Source organism: Carassius gibelio, chromosome B15, assembly GCF_023724105.1.
Source record: "Carassius gibelio isolate Cgi1373 ecotype wild population from Czech Republic chromosome B15, carGib1.2-hapl.c, whole genome shotgun sequence".
Classification (NCBI taxonomy): domain Eukaryota; kingdom Metazoa; phylum Chordata; class Actinopteri; order Cypriniformes; family Cyprinidae; genus Carassius; species Carassius gibelio.
This window is the reverse complement of record NC_068410.1, coordinates 12,154,719-12,179,281: the sequence shown is the minus strand read 5'-3', so window position 1 is coordinate 12,179,281 and position 24,563 is coordinate 12,154,719. Positions and strand designations below refer to the sequence as shown.

The following is a 24,563-nucleotide window of genomic DNA, read 5'->3' as shown; positions in this document are numbered from 1 at the left end:
AACAATATTAATTATCAAAGATGTAAAAAAAAAAAAAAAAAAAAAACAACAACAAAAAACAGGTAAATTTAGTATGGTTGTAACAGATGTATCAGATGTGGAGTCTTCAAACTCTGTAAATGTTGTTATATCAGTGTTATTAAACTGCCTTCTGCTGTGAAATAGTGAATAGATGAATAAATAAAAAATAATCTCTGAATAGAGATATAAAGGGGGGGATTGCAAGTTTTCATCTCAAAGTTTTGACTTTTTTTTCTCACAATTGCGAGTTTAAACTGTTTAACCTTTTTTGATTTTTTTTTTTTTTTTTACTGATGGTCAGTATCAAAAACCTTTAAAAAAAATGCATGGACAGCTGAAAGCAAAAAACATCAAATTGTCAATATAAGAATCAATACTGTAAAGAACATTTCAGTTTAAAATTAAGATCTATAACCCAAGCTGAAACAAACGGCTTGTATGCAACCATCCATAATATATAAAATATAAATACTTATAAATAAAAAGTATCATAAAAATAAAAACTCGTGATGTTGTACTAAATGTACTTTTATTACAGCGGATCCTCTGACCAGTGTTTCTCCAACACAACAGTAATTACAGAACAGGAAAAAAAAAAAAATAGTTCATTTATCTCTAGATATTTGTTTTCTCTGATTCATGAATACTTTTAACACAATTTCAAGCCATTTATTCTGTATTTTTAAACTTTTTGTATAATCTTTTTTAGACATTCAATAACATGATACACGATCTATACATTTTGATACAGGTTACATATGAGTTATAGTGGTGATGCTGAGCCAGAGGACAATGGTTGTGTGAGAAACGGCACGCTAGCACGCTACTTTTCAAAAGAAATTCAGTACGCAATACATTAGTGTGCCGTTTCAACCACCGCAAATGAATACTGATGTTCTTTTACAAGAAATGTAGCCCTTCCCTGTAGACCAGCCCCTCTCTATCGCTCCCTGTTGTGTTTCTTTGTAGTGTTTGCGATAGGAGTGTCCAGGTCCATCAGAACTGAAATATCCATCACTTTTTCATAGCCTGTCAACAGGAGAGGAGACAACGCAGTAGTGACCGGGCATGGCAGCTGTGGGATGGCACAGTGTTTGACCAGAGGTTGAACCTCCATTATTTAGAAAATAAGTTTGCATTTCAATCTAATATTTCTGATATATCAGTATTACTTACATATCCCCTAAATTCAGTCAGTAGGACAAGTTTCAATCTAGGATAAAATAAAAAATAAGATGTGTAATCTATATCAGTGGCAGGTATGACACAGTTATGAGTAATGCCAACCAAATTCAAACAGCCCTCACCCAAAAGGTATTAAAAAACAAACAAAATGGATCATTTGTGTGTTACAAAATATGATCATGACCTATGGGAGGATCCAAAATAGAAACATTTGCATCTTTTTCTGTGCCTTTTATAGCTCTTCTGCTGCACCTTCTGACATTCGCACGAATGGAGGATTCAGAATAAAGAGCACCCAAAACGTTCCTGTGATCAACAGACAGATTTTCTAATACAAATGGAAACACAAAGTGTGCAGAGGTGACGTGTAAACACACACTACTCCCTGAAGTTCAACTCGGAGGCCCCGGAGCCCCAAGGCTCCTTGTACACAGGCCAGAAACTCCTTTAAAAGCGCAGAGAATCTTGATCGAACGTACACTGCCATCGATTTAGTTCATTTCTATGCATTTTAAATCTTTATTTTAAACCAAATATACAATATGAACACTCTCCCCAGAAGACGACTTTAGAGTTTGTTAGGTACACTGTATACTCGCTCGTTCACATTACAGCCAGATATTATTGAAAGGGGAGACACACGTTCTGCCTGGAGAGTTTTGTTTTCACTAATGATTGCACAATGGAAACAAAAGAGGGAGGGGTAACATTGTACTCCATCAGAAATGTTAAAACATGAGTAAGAATTTCACAAGAATGCATCGGTCAACGTGACTCCTGCAGTCAGAGTGATGTAAAGCAAACCAACAAGATAAACTCGCTTGGGAAAACAAAGAGTTTGCTTGAGAAGTTCCCCCAAGAAAGTGCATTCAGGCATCCGTGCGTTGAAATACTGGATCCAGAGTGATGGCGTGTGAATCAGCTGGGGAGAGTGAGGGCATGCAGGGCCATCGGCAGCACAGATCATATCCTCACAATACTGGGCACTGACACCTGCGGTATGGGCGGCACAGAGGACAGAAAGAGAGCAGGGGGAGAGGGGGAGAAGAGCCCCGCGTGTCTGAGAGGAAATTCTACTCATGGACTTGGTCATCTCAGTTGCTTATAACAGCCAACAAATGAGGGAGAAAATATCCTTTTTGGCTGGTAAATCTTTGAGGCAGCTATTGATTTCATAAAAAACATACGTTACAGACGACACTACCAGTCAAAGATGGACACCCCTGACTTAATGCAAGTGTGCTAACTCCTTCGATACTATTTAAAAAGAATCCCGGGATGCACCTCATGAACTACACTGAGAGAATTTGGCCATTAACCTTCCCATTACTATGAATCGTTTAGATTGAACTGATTAAAAAAAATGAAAATATGTGAGTCATCAAACACACACAAACGTCTCTGCTTGGCATTTCTCCCATGCTTTTGTAAACTTAAGTGTAGGTATAATATGCAATATTTTCTTGTGCACATGTAGTGAAAAGCTGTGTAGGAACTTGATTCTTCAAGAATTTTAATACATAAAACATTAAGAATCTACTTGGCAAAAGCTGTTTGGTTGAAATGACACTCCTCTAATGTACGCTACTATTCAATAGTTTGAGGTCAGTAATATTTCTTAAGAAATAATTTTGACTCATTAAATTGATCAAAAGTGACAATTTATAAATGTTATCCGGTGTAGGATTTCTATTTCAAATAAATGATGTTCTTTTGACTTTCCTATTTATTAGAGAATCCTGAAATAATTGTATCATGATTTCCACAAAAATATGAACCAGCGTAATTCAAATTAAAATCAGGCTAACAAATTAAAATCAGCTTTGCCATCACAGGAATGAATTACATTTTAAAATATATTAAAACAGAAAACAGTCATATTAAATAACATTTAATAATTTTATTGAAAAAATGTTCCCAAACTTTTTAATGGTAGTGTAATATACTATTATTTAAAATATGTAAAATAGTAATAAAAAATAAGCAGTAGATGTGTCCAAACTTTTGACTGGTAGTGAAGGAGCATGAAATGGAGAACACACCATTTGTTATTTAGTGTGGAAGTCATGAGACTAAATCAAGAGTGTTTGCCTGCTCCAAAAGAGCCAGTTTAGTGTCACATAAAGCCTGCTGTCATGACCTACAGGGAAAAAAAGGAAGTCGTTCATGCTCCTACCATTCCTTACATTCCTACAGTGTCAAATACATGACACGAACCTGATGGAGGACAGAATACATTCAAACAGTTTCTGCATTCATTTCATTTGATAAATCATGACAGTACTGTACTAAAACCACTGACAAATTCATATCTAGCACTTCCTTAAATTGACCACAGAATTCTTTTAAAAGAGTAACAGTAAAAATACTGGACATCCGCCATCACACACTACAGTTTACAGCTGCATTAGCCATTTCCATAGTTCCATAAAAATCCTCAAACACAACACACTAAATAAAGTGCTTCTGCTTGGCAGCTATTCAAAGGCACCTCAAAAGTTTATCAACATAAGAGTTTAGCATTACAAAGTGGGATAATATAAGCTCCTATTTAGGTGTACAGCCAAATATATTCACACCAGCATACACTCTTCTCAAACTGACCAATACTGTCCCTTCATTAGCTTGGGGAACATGATTAAACTAAATATGGAAGTGGTTCTTTTTTAGCTACATGAAAACATTAATTCTGGCATGTCTCTACTGAGTAATTAAACAATTAACACACTGAAGGCACTGAAAGTATATCCGATATATTTAAGCAGGCATTGCACACCTACACATAAAACAAATAATCAAGAAAGCACCACATCTAAACGTGTCTGGACACCTCATCCAGATGAAAGCTGGCTGACCTAATAAAAAAAGGATGCATCAAAAGGCTATGAGGACTGAAGACAGGTTGTCTGGCTATAATTAGGTTGCTTAATGCAAGTCCAGACTAAATAAAAAGTATGCTGGATATATGAACATATTTGTGCTCGACTGCACTGTTAAAAATCTTAAAACACACTGCTTGGGCAAGACAGACCCATTGACCTTAACTTGCAGACTAAACAAGTAACAAAAGTCAAGTTTTGAACCTATTTTTTTTTTTCACATTCATTTCAGCACAGTACTTGATGTAGGCAAACTCCTAAATCTTCTCTGCATATGAATCTTCCGACCTAAAAATCTGACAACTAAAACACTTTCACTTGAAATCAACAGTTTGGCCAGTTCTCTTCCTAATCCATATACTGAACACACAAAATACATTTCTTTGTTTTATTAAAACCCAAATTATTTTTCCTAAGAGCATGACAGCAGGCTGACAGCTTAGACTTTATACTTATGTAATCATTATGCTCAAGAATAATGGCCAACATCTCCTTTTAACATCCTTTTGATTTATGAATCCACACTTTAAGTGGACTAAAGCTAAATTAATAAACATCTATTTTATACACATTTATATATATATATATCTTTCTCTGTAATATGTACTATATTAAATGAATCTCATCAAGTGAGCTTTAAATCAGACTAGTGTTTTTGACTTTAGCTCTGCATGGCCGTCAAACAAGCTTCATACAAAGTTAGAATTTCTTCTGACCTGAGCGATATTTGCTATCGTTTACATACATGTCTGCATGTGAAATGAGAAAGCAAAGGAAAAGAAAAGGGGGATAGAGGGAGATGGGTAGACGAGTGCAGTTGGCTCTGCTCTCTGTGCCAGTCTTTAGTGTGGGCCAGTGCGTTCCTCTACCCTGTGTGTGTTTGTGTGTGCAGGGTTGGCACAAATGCACTGGTGTCTATGTGTAGGACAGGTGCGAACCGTTGGATATCTGAGATGTGATGCTGGTGCTCCTACTCATGCCCTGTTCAGTGCGTCCTGCTGAAGTGGTCCTTCTTAGTGCCTGAGGGCTGTTCCGCATCCCCACGCTGCTTTTTGGCATGGCCCCTTGGGGGCCCGAGGGGGAGTGGCTCCATGGAGGAAGCCCACCTCCTGGGATGGCTTGGCCCCAGCCCTGCTGGGCCTGTGCTCCTCCCGGACTGGAGTGGTAGTGGTGGCCGGCCCCTGAACCAGTGCTGCTGCCCCACTGTGTTCCCTGAGAGCCATCTGAGTGATGCTGATGGGGGATCCAACTGGCCGGGGCCCCTGGGAAGCTGTGGCTGAGGCCCTCAGGAGAGATGTTAGCCAACACCATGTTGCTAAAGCCCAAGCGCATGCTCTCTGAGTCGAAGGCCTCGATTTCTCGGGCCTGGCGCTCAAGCAGGTTACGGATCCGCTCTGTGCGCTCGTTCTGCAGGGTCAACATCTCCTCTTCGATCTGTGGGAAACACCAGAGGTGTCAAATCAAGTTTGATCATTAATACAGTTTAAAAAAAAGTTTGATTTACAGTGGCCCAAAAAAGCATTTGGGCATTTATAATTAAATATGAATGAACTGCATAAATATATAAAAATATATATTTTATTTAGGCAACTTTTATTATATTATTTTAGTTTATATTCTATTTTATATATAAAAAAATGTATCCTACTCAGCTACATGACAAAATATGACAACACTAAATTTGACATTTTACAACAGCAAAAAAAAGGAACAAAGCTTTTTAAATATAAAGTTTAAGTAATTTATACATTAAAAAAAACTACAATATTTTCCGGACTATAAGTCGCACTTTTTTTCATAGTTTGGCTGGTCCTGCGACTTATAGTCAGGTGCGACTTATTTATCAAAATTAATTTGACATGAACCAAGAGAAAACATTACCGTCTACAGCCGCGAGAGGGCGCTCTATACTGCTCAGTGCTCCTGTAGTCTACACTGAAATCAGAGAGCGCCCTCTCGTGGCTGAAGATGGTAATGTTTTCTCTTGGTTCTTGGTTCTAAATAAATGCGACTTATAGTCCAGTGCGACTTATATATGTTTTTTTCCTCGTCATGACGTATTTTTTGACTGATGCGACTTATACTCAGGTGCGACTTATAGTCCGAAAAATACAGTAATTAAAAAAAGGTGAAAGCGATTGTGTGTTTAAATGACTCTGTAGGACCTTAGTCTCCAGTAGGGCTCTCCGGAGGGACACTCTCTGCTCCAGTTCCTTCCTCTCTCGCTCCTGCTGAGCGTCCGTCTGCATTTTGATCTTACTCTGATATGCATTCAACAACTCCAGCTCCTGCTGCAGCTGCATCCGCAGCACCTGACACTCTGCCTCCTGCGCCTCGTCTAGACGCAACTGAGAGAGATCATCTATATTAGTCGATCAAGGATTGATGGGGAAACAGTTTAAGCATATTGTTCTCAGTCTGCTACTCACAGCCTGTGTGGAGAGCATGTTGTTGATGGTGTGGTCATACTGTTCAGCGAGGATTGCTAGTTTCCTGGTTTGCTCTTCCTTCAGTCTCTTCAGCATGGTCTTGTGTTCGGGTTTTGGTATGCTCTCCAGCAGCTGGTTTCGCAGGGCTTTGTACTGCCGGGTCTGGGTCTTACATGCATCCTGGAATTGTTTCTTGATCTGGAGCTCTTTGGACTGTCAGAGACAAAATAAGTTAGGAAAAATGAAGTAATTAGGGATGCACAAAACTACATGTGTTCCAACTCAATTAATTGGTCGTTCAAAAGAAAGTGATGGGCTGGTTTCAGATTGCCCTGAGCTTTCCTTAAGGAGCATTCAAATGGGACACGTTTGTGTTCAAAAACAGCTGACTTGACATAAGTACAAATAATTAAGTCTACCTCTACATAAAAATAGTCTACCTCACTAATTAGTCATTTGGTGGATAGCTAGCTTATCATAAATACACAAGTAATAAAATAAATTCTAAACCTAGTCAACCTCTATAATGAACTAGTCAGTTGTTGCACAACTAGTTAGTTGACTAGTCATTAATACAAACAATAAATTGGGAAGCAATTCTATACTAGTTGACCTCATTGATTAGTTGACCACTGTGACCCATCCCTATAAGAAATCAGGTGGGATCAATTTTTTCATGCCCTAACTAATTCTAAACCTTATTTTAATTTGAAATAGTAATTTGGCTAACACTGTATTTGAACAACAATTTGGTTGCCAGCCCAGTTCTTCAAGCACCAAGCTATAGCACCCACTAAGCCTATTTTCAAGGAATTGCAACCTACAACCTTGTCTGGAAAACTTGAGTGACATTACCTTGAGGCTCTTGGGCTGCTGTCGGACTTCCATTACATGTTTGCGTCTGAGCTCTCTCTCTCTCCGCTTGTTGTACTCCAGCTGGTTGGTGAGCTCTGTCTGGTGCTGCAGGCGGATCTGCTCCGCACGCATCTTCTGGATGTTGCCGAGGTGTCTGAACTCCAGCTCCTGCATAGACTCATGGTGTCGGAGCAGCATGGCGTGCTCTAGATCCTTCTGGGTCTGACGCTTATTCAGCTCCTGAGAACAGACAGATGTCAGACTAAATAATGGAACTTATTTCCGGCTCAGTTTAAAGCAAAAAATGGAAACTAAATTTGGATTTGTGAGTTTGTGTACGTGCAAGCTCTCCATCTGCCAACCTCTCTCATTAGATCTTGCTCCACGTTGTGACGTGCAATGAGAATTCGCCGTTTGAATCTGCGGCACTCAAGCTCCAAATACTGCCGCTGCCGGCGAAGTAGGTTGGCCTCCTCCTCTGCCTGGAAGTGTTGGAAGTTCTCCTTCTGCTTGGACAGCCACTCCTGCTTTTCCTTCTTTGGTGTGGACTGGTTCTCATTTAGCTCCTGCAATGAAAAAGTTCAATAAATGGGAACGTGTAATGGAATATAACGAGGATAAGAGTGAAGCTGTCAAGATTGGCTTCCCGACCTCTTTGAGCTGTTCCTTGCGCAGTTTGTACTCTCGTTTCTGAGACTCCAGGAAGCTATTGAGCTCCTTCTTCTGCTGGCTCTGAATGTGCTGCAGGAATTTCTTTTCATTGTTGGAAAAAGTCTTGGCCTGGAAAGCAGAATGATGCATCATAAACAGACGATTCTGACTTTTTAACATCTTTTTGATTTTAACAATTAATTATGTTTATGATTTGGTTTTGTATAATAATGTTACAGTACATCTTTCTCCATGGTGCATTGGTGCTTCTTGATTAGTTTGTCCATCTCAGCAGCAAAGCTGTTCCTCTGGTTCTCCAGTTCTTTGTCTAGCTTGAGTCTGTGCTCGTCCATCTCGCCCTTCAGCCTGTTCTCGAGGGCCAGAAGGTGTTTCTGGTGCTGCCTGCGCATTCGTTTGTAGCCAGACATCTGCTCACGCACCTCAGAGTCCTGCTCGTGTTCTTGAATCTGACGTGTCACCTAAGACACACAAAGACAAGATCAAGACAAGAAACCAGCTTTTATCCCTCAAGTGTTGTAGAAAACAGTGAACTATTAAACTGGAAGTGATCAGAGAGCAAACAGACTCCCTGACTCTGGTCTTGGGTGGTAATCTGGCTCTCACCAGGGAGGCTGTGCGAATGGTGGCAAAGTGCTCTCGATTCCGGTATTGACGCCTTGGTGTCTGTGTGGGGGGAGACTGAGGCTCTGAGGGCTGTTTCTTAGCCTCGGTTTCTTCCTGGTAGCTCTCTTCCTCCTTCAGACAAATTAAGCATGTTAGCATAATTTAGGTATACATAATAGACACATAAAGCATATTAAATGGTTACTATGGTTATGGTGTACTTTATACACATTATTATTATTTATTGTTAAGCCTTAATATTTAAATGTTTTCTGTTCTCATGTCAGAAATGTATATATGTATGCATGTACCCAAGAGCACCTTGTAAACCACAACAAATTCACTGTGTGTCTGCAAACACTTGGTGAATAAAGCTAATTCTGATTCTGTTCATGGTTAAGTGATAACTTAGTCTAATTTCAACATGCCGTTTATAGGAGACGTTAGCCCGAGAGGGTCCGAGAGCTCTCAGATTCCATCAAAAATGTCTTATGGGTTTAGAACAGAATGAGGGCGAATAATTAATGATAGAATTTTCATTATGCCGTGAACTAATCCTTTAATACCATAAAAACAGAACAAGCTTGCATGATATGTTCAGTGTGCTTTGGAATTCAAAGACAGTCCATGAGCAGTAACAAAGACCTCACCTCTTAAAAGTACAGCTAGATGCTAGGGCTGTGCAATTAATCGCATTCTTTTGTCATGCACACCTCATCAGTATTAGTAGTAAATCACCATCACCTGCTTTCAGATTGAGCAGCATTCACTACACAGAGCTGTAGTTCACTGACAATTAGACAATTTTTTTTTTGATGAATAGCATACTACTGTTGGGCGATATGGTGATTTTTCAAATCGTCATATCGTCAGCATGTGAGATCGACAATACATGATATTATCTTGCATGGGTGGAGCAAAAGAGAGACTTCTGTTCTTGATGTACGTCTGTTTGTGGATGGAGACTTTGTAATGGCCAAAACTATGTATTTTGCATGCATCACATTATAGTGCGGTGTGCATGAAAATAATAACAGGTGGCAGAGCGAACTTATCCATAGTGGTTCTCACCTAGTCCTTCTACATCATCACCACATAGTGAGTGTTATAAGTGATCAGTCTTTAAGAGAAGGACTACGTGAGATGTTATTATTTTGTCTTTACTTTATTTGTAACGCCATGAAAGAGTTAATCTCATGGATGAGAAGAGTGCGTTGCCGTGTATCAGCCATTGTGTGGGACAAAAACTCCTCGTTTTCGCTCTCTTTTATTTCATGGATTTAACGAGTTATCCGAGTCAAACATTACGTAACGTTACAGGCTCTAATCTTCTATTGCGTGTGCTGTGTGTGTGTGTGAGCGAGAGAGAGAGAGAGAAATGCGGTGCTGAAGATAAATAGCTGGGCAGTTTGATAGTCGAATTATAATAGGCCACCTAATACCTAACACCTAAAAATAAAAATAATTATAGTTAATATTATTATAATTTAATATATTAATAGGAGAAAGAGCCTAATATCGTCTTGACTATCGACAGAGACATCTGCTTACATAGATATCTCTGACTATCGTCGATACACGATACTATCGTCTATCGGCACAACCCTATCGCATAAGATTTTGAACACAATACCGCTTAACTTGTCAGTGAACAACAGCTCTGTGTGGTGCATGCCGCTTAATCTAAAAGCAGGTTTTTAGAAAATAAATCTAATGTAAATATGTAAATACTTTGTGGACGTGCACAAACCGGTTTGACGTGAATCATGGAACTGTTGGGTATGATGGTTTGGTCTTTCTCCATCAGGTCCACCTCACTCTTGTTATCGTCTGTGGCGTCAGGCAGGCTGTTAACCGAGCTGCTCTGTGAGCTCGCGCTGATGGACATGCTAGGGATGGACTGGTTACTGCCCACACTGTTCACTGTGCCTGTGCGGCCAACACTGTGCTCCACCTCCTACAACACATTAAATGAATGGAAACATCCTTTGATTAAAAATATCCTGTATATGTAACTAGGACAAAACACAACTTCCTCCCTTGGCAGAAAGATTGTAAAACGCATTTGGCAGGATACCAAGATATGCTATTGCAATAACTGACCTCCTCGTCATCTGGGACCTCCGCCGCAGGGCCATTGTGGGCCTCCTGGAAGAGGATCTTTTTCATTTTGCGGTACTGCAGGTTGTCCAGTTCCCTCACAGCATCTTTGGTGCGCTGGATCAGATCAATAAGCACCGAATTCGGCCGCTCACGCCGGACAAACGCATGCTGCACACAGAAAGAGTATTTTACTCAGCAAAAATAAATTAAACTGACCCAAGATGACAGTAACCATTCTGACTGTTCGTTTGAACTTTCTAGTTGTCAAAGATTCCTAAAACATGTATCATGGTTTCCACAAAAATATTAAGCAGCACAGCTGTTTCCAACATTTATCATGAGAAATAATTTCAGGTATTTACAACAAATTAAAAACTTTTGTTGTTGTTTTATTAATATGTTTTATCTTTTTTATATTAATCTAAACTTCTACCTCAGGTCAACAAATAAACTTTTTTTTTGTCAGGCTTTGCATTACAAACTCCCTTGTGTCACTGATGCAAGAAAACACAAGAAAGCCTTCAGAAAAACAGCTAAAGGCATCAAAGTGTGGTGAAGATAGAAAAGATCACATTAAAATAAATGAATTCTTACAGTGTACCCTAAGCATTGCATAAGAATCTTTAAAAGAGAACTCGCTGAACTCCATCCTTCTGTTTGAGCGGTGAACTTTCTTTAACTTACTTTCAGCAGTTCTTCAGAGTTGGGTCTATCATGGGGCAACTTCTGTAAGCAGGAGTCCACAAAGTTTCTGAAGTAGTCCGTCCTGGGGAAAAACAGAGCGAGAGGATTTCAAACAATACAGCTTTGAATTGAGAAAGGTTATTGAGCATGAGGGTAAAGCCATCATTCACCATTCACTGGACTGCAAGGTTGGACTCTCATTCTGGGCGATGTGGTATAAGGCACTCATTGCATTCATGTTGAAGAGTGGTGGTTTTCTTTCAGCTGAAGGACAAAAAGACTATCAGAAAACTATACTGGGTACCTGAGCAAAAAATTAAGTCTTTATGAATCCTATTTCATCTCACCTAATTCAATAGAGGTTATTCCTAGAGACCAGATGTCAACTTTCCCATCATACTGACCCTCATCCATGGCCAGGATCACCTCTGGGGCCATCCTGAGATACAGGAAATAGCAAACGTTTTAAGAAAAACTGAAAATTCCTAAGTTATGCAATACAACCATAAACTATCAGTAATACAATTAAGTAATTGGAAGGCCTAGACAGACTGATTACCTAATTTACTGCACACTTGCCTATCAATAATTAATTGTCTTATAGTCTTATAAGGCCTTTTAAGTTTATAACAATTGAAAGTCTTGAAGATTTATAAGCAACTCACCAATAAGGTGTCCCCACAAATGAATTAGCAGGAGAGGCAATTGAAGCAGAACCGAAATCTGCCAGCTTCACCTGTCCAGGCTCTGTGAGCAGGATGTTCCCAGCCTTGATATCCCTGTCAAACAGCCAGGAAAGGGTAAACGTACAAAACTGAACCACACACTGCCCTGCTTTATATAGCTAATAATGTCAGCATTCACAGGTTTGAGACATTATGTATACCTACTGACTTAAATATTGACATGGCATATTAACCTGCAAATACTTGCCATTTCAGCGATCAATTGATTCCACTGGTATTATCCTTACACAAATTAACAGTTATGTGAATAGATAAATAGTGAATTTGAAGTTTTCTACGTTAAATCTAATGTAATATACATATTTTTAAAAAGATTGGGTTTGGTACTAAGAAACTCTTAAGCCCAAAGTATATTTTACTTTGTACGTGCAAGTCGCACATGTGCATTGAATTTGTTTTGCAGTAATCATTTGTTCCACAAGGTGGCAACAACTACCGGGCCGCTGTTTCAAAGTAGAAAACAAAATTAAAAGGACGGAAAAACAAAATAGCGCACAGCATCAAATAGAGTATAAGTTAAAAGGCTACGCGTTCGACCATACGCAACTCTAGCGTACGTAAATAAAAACGAAGTATACTTTGGGCTTAGCTAACTCAAATGCCAACATGAGAACTCACCTGTGAATCATGTTGTGGGAGTGAAGATACGCCAACCCCTGCAAAGCACCATGAGTAATCGCTGCTATTTCCATCTCTTGTAAAGGTTTTTTGTGTACTGTGGGTAAAAAAAAAATTGGTTTGTAAAGGTCTCTCTGAAGATAAACAAATAATTCTATAAATGCTCTTTGCTTGTAACTTGACGCTGTATATGGAGTCCACATATCTTTGTGTGAATCGACGCATTAAACAAGCAAAAAAACATACCCTCGAGGAGATCTGAGGCAGACCCCAGACAGTACTCCATAACCAGCTAGAGAGACAGAGACGCATATCAGCAAGTAGTCCATACATATAGAAAACAAATATATCAGACTGTTCATATTAAAAAGATAAGTGATCTGATAGCTGCTAGCTGGGTTGGGTTTCTTACCCATGCTGTGTGCTCTCGCAGGTAGCATCCTTTATACTCTATGCTGTTTGGGTGCTTTATCCTCTGAAGGAATTTCACCTCCTTTATTATATCCTGCCATTTCTGAAAAAAAAAAAGAGAACAAAAAGCAAACCAATGCATATGAAATGTATAATAATGCAGTGCACTTTCAGATAAACAGTCAATAGAGCCTTTTCTTTCATTCCTGAATGGTTCTTTTATATTGCATATGCATTTGAATGAATTTGCTTTGTGTGCAAGGTGATTCACTAAGGTTTGCAGTAGACAATTTGCTGGTATTCGTGCCATTATTTAACACCCAAATAAGTATGCGTTATGTCTCAACCCCCAGCTTTCCTTGTTTGTGAGCTTATGCTAATTTGTGCTGCTCTTGGTATATTGCATTGGTCATTATGGAAATGTGCTGGCTGTCTCTGTGTTTTATAATTTGCACATTGTCAGTAGATCACCCACAGAACTTTACACTCCCATCAGTGCTTTAATGAGATCAAATCTGTTTAATAAATCTGGCCTAAAACTTGGTGAACAGAAAAAGACACTATGCACAAGAGCTCAGATTAAAAAATGAATCATGGAATACATGCATAGGTTACAGTCTGGAGCGAGACACAATAATTTAAAAAGAAAGAACAACATGCGAAAATGTATGTTTATGTTCACCTCATTAGACTGTTTTCCACTATATGACATTTTCTTAATGGCCACCACTTCCGAGGTCCGCACATCCCGTGCCTTTAAAAAAAAAAAAAATTTCATAAATGAAGTAGAAGAATGATTATGAATTCAGTGTTTAAAAGCTATTTTGTTGGGAGATGCAAAACTACTCACAAAGTATACAGCACCAAAGCTGCCATGACCGATCTCTCTCAGGTCTGAGAAGAGGTTTTCAGGGTCTTCTTTAAAAAAGAGATCTGCGATCTCGGGGTCCTTCAGACTCCCCGCACGAGCAGCGTTGGGCATGCTGGGAGGGGGCGGGGCCTGGGCCACAGCCACCAGTCACTATCTGGGTCTGCGACACGACAGCCCCCACTGATGGCTCATCTGCAAGACTGTGGCCTCATATGGACCAAAACCTGAGAGAAAAAGAGAGTGAGAGAGAAAGAGAGCGAGAGATAGTGCTGCATTAGAAAATAAATTGGGATTAAATCAGAAAATTCTGTTACTTATTTTTTTCTTTTTTTTTTTTAGTAGATTTTGATTACCAATCAATGAGGACTCAAGACATTTTGACTCCATTGTACGGTATATGTATACTAGGGTTGTCCCGATAGACCAGGGTTTCACAAATCTTGCCCTGGAGGGCCAATGGACTGCAGATTTTAGCTCCAACCCTGATCAAACTCACCTACCTGTGATTTTCTAATGATCTGACCTGAAGACATTGATAAGCGTGCTCAGGTGTGTCTGATTAGGGTTAGAGCTAAACTCTGCAGGAAAGTGGACCTCGTGTGCCAGATTTGAGGATCCCTGGGATAGTATTGTGTATAGACGATAGGCACAATAGGCTACAACAGATGTGGTCAGTGAGTTCCTCTTGTGAGCCTCAGAGACAGGGAGAGAAGAAGTGTGCAAGAGACATCCAGGAGCTGCAGTCATCCCAAACACACTACAGCAAAAGAGTCTGTCAATAGCTGACTTAAAACTTTTTTTGGCTGATGAAATGGTGTTCTAATAATTTTGGCCACCACTTTATATATATAAAGCTTTTAAAAAAATAAATGAATACTTTTATTCAGCAAGGATGCATTTATTTGCAATAATCAAAACTCTCTGAAAATATATGTCTATTTTAAATAGGCGAATGGCCGTTCTTTTGAACTTTCTATTCGTAAAAGAATCCTGAAAAAGTGTGTCATGATTTCCAGGAAAATATTAAGCAGTACAGTTTTCAACAGTTATAATAAGAAAATATCTCTTAACAATAAATCAGCATATTAAACTGATTTTTTATGGACATTCGTCAAATTGATGATCTCATGTGAAAAATAAAATGGAAATAAACATGTCTGTTAGAGATGATTATGATGTATATAAAAGGAGGCAGAAATATCCAGCTTCATCTGATGCAGGCAGCGTGGTTTATTGGCGAGAGGCTGTTGTTAATAAGCTGAGTGTCAGAACAATCAAGCACACTCTGGCCAAAACTCAGGAGAGGGATTGCTTCCAGCACCCGCTCCCATCTGAAGCCCAGCAACAACTAGCACATCAGTTTCCATGGCAACAACATCTCTGAGCCAATGGCCAAGAGCCTGCAAACGATCCACTCAGAAAACCCTCTCGAATGATGTTTATCTGCTTACGTGCATGGCTGCCTAACTGACAGAGCGATATAATGAAAGACATCATGACACCTGGTCCACAGCTGTACACATCTGAACTGAATCATTCCAGATAGACACGCCTTGTAATCTTTCTGTCGAGAATTTCTTCAGCTCTGCTGCGTCGCAGTTATAAACGTCAGTCAGCATTCCAAATGGAAACCCTGGGAGTGTGCATAACTATGTCACCTTGTCCGTGGTTAGCCAGAGATGGGACAGACACACAGTGACAGGACAGAGAGAACAGAAATCTACACTTAAAAGTGAATATGACATCATCATGAAATACAATTATTGTATGAGCCGGTTTTAGACAAGGAGTGGTTGTCTCATACATAAGATTGGGTTGGGATGCACAAAATGCAGTACTTAAAGGGATAGGCCACCCAAAAATGAAATCTCGGCCATCATTTCCTTACCCTTATGTCAAATATTTTGGAAAACACACACAAAAACATGTGTATGTGTCCATACAATGGAAGTCGATGGAGTACAAAATGAAAGTCAATCCATTTTTATTTATAGTGCACTAGACCATACAGATTGTTTCAAATCACAGAATCAATTGAACAGAATCAATTATGCGAACATCTTTAAATATGAGACAAATCCAAATTTTGCTTTAAAGCAGCTCTAAATAATGTAATTAATCAGCTCAAGTCAGTTTGGTACAATAACTGTGTAAAGATCATTAGCTACAAAACGAGTTCAATTCAGCTATAACAGGATTTCTGCCAGTTTTATGAATGTAAAAAAGACTTTTAAGACACTTTTAAGACCTAGTAGGGAAAATGTATGGAATAAACTAAATGGATCACAAAACGTAATATGTTCTCTAAATGTACATCTTGTTTTCATAATGTTTCAACTTCAACAGATTTCGATTTTACAGAATTTTTTTTCTTGTTTTAAACATGAAAATAAGTCTTATTAGGTTCATTTAGCATCTTAAGTAGATATCTTTTATCTTGATTTAAGGATATTTAGAGATTTGTATTGAGAAAAATAAATACCAAATAACATACTTTTGTTGGGCAATATATGCAACAATTAATGCCATAACTTTATGATTTCCCCCCCTCCGATTTAAGATATTTAAAGGCCTTTTAAGAAACCCTGTTTTGGCAGCTCTACAAAAGACAACAGTGTCATAATTCAGCTCAAGTCAGTTAAAAATTGATCCAGTTAATTTCAATAACAGTGTGAATTAGAGATGGGCGATATGACCAAAATCTTTTATGATATGAGTGATTTTATTTCACGGTAATGATATACATCATAATATAGTTATTTTATACCATAGCATATTCTTCACTGTGTAAATTAAATATATGTTTCTTATTATAGTTACAAATGTGATTTAGCCATCACTTTAAAGGACAATTATACGTGCAAAGACGGGCATTCTTCTGACACATACAAGTGTATTTAACCGTTATAGGTCTATAATGCGGCAAAAATGGGGCAGCTGGGGCCTAATGGTTAGAGACTTAGACTAGTTACCTGAAGGTCACAGGTTCGAGTCTCGGTGCTGGCAGGAGTTGTAGATGGGGAAGGAGTGAATGAATAGCGCTCTCTTCCCCTCTCAATACCCATGGCTGAAGTGCCCTTGAGCAAGGCACTGAACCCCCAGTTGCTCCCCGGGCGCTAGATATATAGCTGCCTACTGCTCCGGGTGTGTGTTCATGATGTGTTCACTTCTCACTGATGTGTGTGCGCACTTGGATGGGTTAAATGCAGAGCACCAATTACGAATATGGATTACCATGCTTGGCAAATGTCACAACATTTAAAAAATATTTTTTTATAAATAACTATATTCAATACTCCCGCACTCTATTAGTACTATCTTCACGTAAGCGCGCCTCTCTGACAGCACTCAGAAACAGTTTGTGCATTTGACAAAATTTGTTCTCTTTTACTGCTGATTGCATTTAAACGACTTAAAATTGCTTGTTTTTAAACCGCAATGGTATAAAACGTCATGTGAGCGAGTAATCTTAATATAGAAGATAGTCCATGCTGCCAAATTTCTACCGGTTAATAGTGTCTACTGGTATATCGCTCACCCTTAGTGTGGATGTTGCAAAATGAATCATGTAACAAATTAATTTCCACTGTAAAGCGCTCAACAGAAGACAATAATTCAGCTTAATTCAGTTTTGTTCTCATTCGATAGTGTTAGTGCAGTCAAATCAATAGTGTATTTTAAACCCCACTGAGACGTTAGCTTTAAGACAAAAAAATATAACAAAAAACATCAAAATATATATAAATTTTTTCATTATCTTCTTTTGTGGAGGAAAGATTATGAAGGTTTGGCACAACATGATACATTTTGTTGACTGGGTGAACTATTCCTGTAAGTTATTTATGATGCTAACACCAAATTTAACTTTAACACTCTGATTAATACCAATGTTGTCATAGGTACACCAGTGGCCTTCATTCCCACTGTGTGCTTTATTAGTAAACACCATCAAACTATAGGCACATACTCTAGGAATGACCTCACTGTAAAATAGTGCTTTGTTTGTTGCTGGAGCTGGTTGGGTTTGGGCCACTGCTCCCCCCTCAGTGCTGCTCAGATGATCGGCTGCACAGACACAATGCTGAGAGCTCAGGGCCGATGTCTCAGTCACAAGACAGGCCCAAGCGCCGGCGTTCCACCACACCAGCTGCCTCACACTCTCTCTGTCCACACACACACACACATCAACCCACTTGAATCACACCATCCCATTCACCTTTGCCCACGCATGAGCAGCACTATAGATGCAGAGCTGACAGACAATCTAACTATATCTAAAAATGCCTACAGTGGGCCAGATCATGCACTATTTAGGGTTTTGAAAGGTTGTTTGAACTTTTATTTATTTTGGTTTATATTTTGACAACAATTAACCATAGGCACTTATAAAGGGATGCTCCGACTGATCGGCACAAGATGGGTATGGGCCGCTAATCATATTTATGACTCGATCGGTACTTACTAAACTTGACCGATCCTACAAACCGATCGCAATGTGATGACATGTGAGGATGTACATGATGCACGTGGATGTAAATTATTTGGCACTGCAGTGTTGTTTAGTGGACGACCCCTATATCGCCAAGGCCAATATATCGGGCGATATTTGGTGTTATTTTTTCCAAATATCTGCATCGGCCGATAAGTTTTTTCTGCTTGGCCGATGTGTTCGATGCGGGACTTTTATTTTGATGTTCGTCATCTTCGTTAACAGTTAACAGTCTAATATGGATAAAAGTCTGTCTAATAATCAGTAAGAACCGTTAAGCAAACAAATTAATTAATGTATACAGAAAGTATTATAACGCTTTATTTTATATTAGACCTATTAGTAATAGAAAGGCAAACATTATAATACTTTCTTGATTGCCGTCAGCATTAAGCAAATATGCATTTATATAATTTAAACAATGAACATTTCATTTCACAAACCTTGCAAACTCAGTCGAACCCAGCTGTGAAATCTTGTGAAATGTACATTTTATGTGATAGCGTGTTCTCTGTGTGACGGTCCGTCCATGTGAATTGAATGCTTTAAACTTAAACTCATGATTTCAAATTATACTGCACTTTATGCATTTGCCCACTGTCATATTCATGTAATTTTCACAGTTTGCTGTATGTAAAATGAGGGTTATCCAGGCTTTATTTGAAAAAATATGATTCCTGATGCACAAAAACTTCCCAGAATACTGAGTGCCCTGTTGGCTGCAGTGTTTACTTTTTGTGTATATTATAATTTTATTAAATATTTATTTATTTGTGAAAAATACTGTCATCTAAAGTATAAGTATGTTTCTTTTACACATTTATTTTTTAATCCAATGTCAAATTATTTATTAACAATAATAATTTAAAAACATTATATCGGCTATCAGCCGCCCTGCTTTCCAAGATATCAGCATCGGCTGTCAAAAAAAAACACATATCAGTTGAATAATTACACTGCCATTCTAATGTTTACAATTAAATTATTACAATTTAAAATATTTTAAAATATAATTTATTCCTTTGATGGCAAAGCTGAATTTTCTGCATCACATGATCCTTCAGTAATCATTCTAATATGCTCATGAAACTTGTATTATTATTTTCAGCATTGAATTATTTTTTGCCACTTAACGTTTTTTAGAAATTGTGATTCATGTTTCATTATACTTTAATGAACAGAATTTATTGGACACAGAAATATTATAAAATAATTTACTGTCATGCTTACTGAATAAAAGTTTTTTATTTTATTTTTTTTCATACTGACCCAGATCATTTGAATATTAGTGTACATTTTCATTTTGTAAATATAAATCTTCTTTTAAATGAATGCTTGTTCATTCCATTTTTAGTTCTAGTTCTTTAAATTAATATTCAAATGACTGTTCCGCATCTAATTTTCCACCTCAATTCAAATTCAGTGACATGGAATTTAAAAAAGCAGGGATGTGAAGCAATAATGCTATCTGCCAGACGCTTAGCATGTGACACGGGCTGTAAGGGCAGAACGAGATGACACCCCATCAGGCCATTCAACAGACACACAGAAGGAATGTGGCAGGACAGGATGACACAACAGCAGGGTAGGAACAGCCTACATGATGCCGCTTGCTTTCTTTCATGCAGCCTTTTTCTATTTCCTGTTCACTCAACTCATGTGCTAATGCCTCTTCAAATCTCCTACCGACCATTTCAGTGCTAATCAGCTCTTTAAGTCAACATCAACATTCTTAACTCCTTCAACTCATTTCCTCCAGATATTATCTCACTTTCCAATGAACTAACAAGCTTAAACAAAACTACTAGAGTCAAAGCAAAGCTTAGCCACACAAATGGAGAAATGCTGAGTTGCTATTCAGGAATGTGCGAGAAGCTGAAAAACAGAACTGTAACTGCCACCGCAAACACACGGAAATAGTTCTATCTGTCCAAAACCCCATCTTGTTTATGTGGAATATTATCAAATCAATATCATTTCAGTGATGTTTTCACACTGTAGGTATTCCTATTACTGTCCTACACCAAATAACCCAAACCACAAACACTGTCCGGTCACGACTGGCCTGAAAGAATAGGTCAGGATAGCAAAAACTTACCCCTCTCCTTAAACAAGCATCATAACATCCCTTAAATTCAGATTAGGAGGAATGTCTAGCAGGGAGTTCCCTTCATTTGTCAGACAAACAGCAGCACAGCTCTGACCCAGTCCTTCTCCATGGGCAGAGCTTTAGAGATGCTGTCCCGTGCCAGCGATGCACCGCTTTATATTCATAAACACGGAGTATGACCTTGTGAGTGATTAGGCTCTGCGGAGATCATTTCATTTGGAAATTGTACCTTTGGCATTATTTAAGAGACCATAGCTGCTAAATACCTGATTATATATATATTTTTTTACCTTTGGAAAAGCCCTTGATGCCTCTTTATAATCTCTGTAAAAAGTGTGTTATTGTTTCTTTTATAACAATAAGCAAAAAAACAAACCGTGTCTTTGTGATATACTTCCACGGAAAGGATAACAATGTTGAACACAAGACAAAAAAATACATCTGAATTCAGTGTTCAACTGCTGCAAGTACTTTGATCTTTTTTTGTGGTGCTCTTAGTGAAAGTATTGGCAGCACAAGTACAAACCTACACTACTGTGCAAACAACACTACCAATTATTATTATTATTATTATTATTATTATTATTATTATACACAAATAAATAAATGCATGCAAACATTATGACTAAGAACTGATTTATAAAATATGAAACTATTTATTATATTGTAATATCAGGTTATGTCATTATAATAAAAACAAATATATACCTTGAATATATGTGAGAAATATGAAATATATAAAAATATGTTTATCATTTTTTTGTGATGTGTCAGTATAAATATTGTCAGTGCAAGTCTGAACTACTGGGACAGCAATGTTAATAATAAAGCAATATAAATTAATTAATAAATAAAAGCAAATATTATGACCATTTCAGTTATGTTTATACAAAACAAGATTTATTATATTATAATATCTGATCATAATATTGAATTACTATAATAGATAAAACACAAATATATTCCTTTGTGACATTATTTATTTGTGTGAATGGTTAAATGTCCAAACTACTGGGCAAGCAATAATAAAAATTTTTTTTAAATTAATTTACAAATCTGTTCAGTTAAGCCCTTAAATCATAATCATACTTTATTGCTCAGGAGGGCAAAAATTCAAAGCTGGACAGTGCAACCCTGTAGATCTCACGGTGCAAGAACCGCTACACGTTTGGTATATTTGAATCAATTATTATCTTGCAAGAGTGAGGGATGCATGGAAAGTGTCAAAACTGATAGACCAAACTTGTGTTAGTCTCTTGATGACATTAATGATAATCAGAGGTCTGATATCAGATGGATGTGGGAGTGGAGACCCCGAGGGCTCAGTGTGTTGAACGGATGCTGTTGTGGACAGAGGCCCAGATTTAAGTGGCAGCAATGAGGTCAGAAAAAGACAATCACGGTGGAGAAAGCAGGCAGTGTCTCTTGACAACAGAGGCACTATTCAGCCTCTCATTCACATACCACCAGTTTGCATGTTTATGAGCGATGCAAAGCCATAAACAAATGCAGCAGAGCTTCAATGCAATACAATCAGAGTGGCCATTTCCACCTTGGCAGCATACGAGCATCAATATACAGGTAGGACAGCAAGAAATACAATACAAGACCAGCAGAAGCAATAAACCAATCATAACATCCAAGAGACATTTATGAATCATCAGCTTGATTACAATAAAGACAGCATCCCACTGACAGATGGAAATGTCAAAATGTAAACAGTAGGTCCATCCATCATGATCATTCAAGTCTGTATATCTCAACTGTACAAAAACATCTAATTAAACTTTACACAGATACTTTAACCTGGATGGTAAACTGTACTTTACAGTAACAGCATGTTCGTAAGTATTTCAGATATTTCACCACAATAAAGCAACACACCCTTAATATATATATATATATATATATATATATATATATATATATATATATATATATATATATATATATAAATAATGACATAAATGATCATAATAGGCAGCATACACAAGGTGACATCCAGATTACACACAGAGCTGACACATCACAGAAGACTCATGAGCATTTATATATGTTGAATATGAAGAGGACCTGTTAAGATTTTCCTCACCTGCAGCCAAACTTCAACAGTCAAACCCATGACTAATAAAACTAATAAACTTAGATCAACACGGTTGCGTTTTAATGTCAATTGACTGGAATGGGCTACAATAAACAGAAAAAAAGTTTAACTAAGACATTCTGCTGTGTCAAAATGCAAGACATTTTTATTTTGACATGAACCTAAGTTAGCAGAAGAGCTAACAGATCACTTACCCTCCCAACAGGCCAAGATGAGCAGCCAGTCCGAGAAAACTCCTCCGACCACAACAACAACAAACAGAGTGGACTGAAACACGTCTACCGACCCCAAATCAGTCAAGACAAACGTATCGATCGCTGTCAAGCATAAGTGTCCACTGGAGAAATTCCTCCAGCCCGGTGCTGGTTGACGTTGGCCCAGTAGCTCTCACTCTCCCGGGCTACTGCTGCTGCTAAAGATGGCGTCCGAGACAGATCCACTCCCTGACGGTTTAAACACAGAGATAAACACGGTCCGTTTAGACACCGAGGGCCAGACCACACCTCAGATTCGGTCCTAAATGCTCAAGACTGTTGTTTTTTTACCCCAGTGTGTTTGGGCTGTGGGGTGATGATCATGTTGTGGTGGTGGTGGCTGTGATTTCTCTCCCTCTGCCCTCCTCTAGTGATGTCCGATTCGCCGTGGAATCGTTCTTTTGAACTGAATCTTTTTAATAACTCGCTGGAGCCGATTGCTAAAAAGGCGCTCGAGAATCCATCCAGGAGGCCTGCTGAAGTTTAATTTTTCATTTATTCCCTAACAGCAACCAAAACACAAGGTTTTATGGGATTTTAGTAGTACATAAGCAGTACGTTTTAATGGTTTTTCAAGCAACTTTAAAGTAGAGTCACAGGGAACAGAGGTCGCTTTTCTTTAAAACAAACATACATTATGTAAGTATGTAATAAATACAAAATATAGTTATAAAAAGTGGTATTTTTCTAGAATGTACCACAATGTACGTACAACTAAATAGTAATGGAGAGCGAGTATTTTCTGGAGCGCTTTGGAGTGGCGAATCTGGCGACTCAAACGACTCTATGAATCTGATTCTTCGAACCGGTTCATGAAGCGAACCGATTCGCTAAAAAGAATTGGACCAATGCTGCCCTCCTCCTCTCATCCTGGTTCGTGAAACGCCAGTTCCGCCCTCCAAATGTGGGAAACTCCCACCAGCCCCTAGAGACAGAGCATTAAACCCCCTATAATAAACATCTATACACTTAAATATGTCCTTTGTCAATACTTAAGGTTTTGTTTGCTGGGGCTGCAGAAATCTATGAGGAAAGCCAAAGCTCTGTAAGGATTTAGATTCTTATTTTTTATTTTATTTTTTAAGTATTAAGACACCCCACCCTAATCCATTGTAATTGTAATTGCAGCAGTTCTGGAGAGATAAACACAGATACAATCAGAGGAAAATGTAATAAAACCTGATTCCTTGAAAAGAAGTGGCTGCAGTGTTGCAATGCAATTTCAGCATGATGATTACGTTTGATGGAATTTCTTGAGTAATACATTTTTAAAAGTGTATCACAGGAAGCTATCAGTTTACATACATATGGGAGTATCTTTGAAGTCTTTTGGATATTTACCTATTATGATGATCATGATACTCCCATATGCTAAACTAACAAATGCCTTACAAATCATATATTGCTGCTGCTGCTGTCTCCTCAAAAAATCCCTAAATTATCTTGATGATTTTTTTTTTTTTCTGTGCCTGAAGTATGAAGTTTGAAAACTCACCAGTACTCACACAGATGGACTTGAAGATAACTAG

At 38.2% G+C, this 24,563-nt stretch overlaps 1 protein-coding gene across 2 annotated transcripts; it reads right to left on the bottom strand.

Annotated features, from left to right (window-relative positions):
- Positions 1 to 531: 531 nt before the first annotated feature.
- LOC127972715 (serine/threonine-protein kinase TAO1) lies at positions 532 to 23,470 on the bottom strand. 2 transcript variants are annotated; one of them, XM_052576445.1, is made up of 21 exons: positions 23,326 to 23,470; positions 22,975 to 23,223; positions 14,057 to 14,301; positions 13,889 to 13,960; positions 13,208 to 13,309; positions 13,042 to 13,087; positions 12,796 to 12,892; positions 12,097 to 12,210; positions 11,779 to 11,870; positions 11,602 to 11,695; positions 11,432 to 11,513; positions 10,748 to 10,915; positions 10,395 to 10,601; positions 8,645 to 8,776; positions 8,263 to 8,499; positions 8,021 to 8,149; positions 7,732 to 7,935; positions 7,370 to 7,609; positions 6,515 to 6,727; positions 6,251 to 6,433; positions 532 to 5,519 (listed from the first exon to the last, which is right to left on the bottom strand). In XM_052576445.1, exons 3-21 carry the CDS (start codon positions 14,186 to 14,188, stop codon positions 5,001 to 5,003), a joined length of 3,063 nt encoding a protein of 1,020 aa, XP_052432405.1. In that variant the 5' UTR covers positions 14,189 to 14,301; positions 22,975 to 23,223; positions 23,326 to 23,470; the 3' UTR covers positions 532 to 5,000. The 2 variants fall into 2 exon arrangements, with proteins under 2 accessions (XP_052432405.1, XP_052432404.1); XM_052576444.1 differs by having other exon boundaries at positions 22,975 to 23,428.
- Positions 23,471 to 24,563: the final 1,093 nt, after the last annotated feature.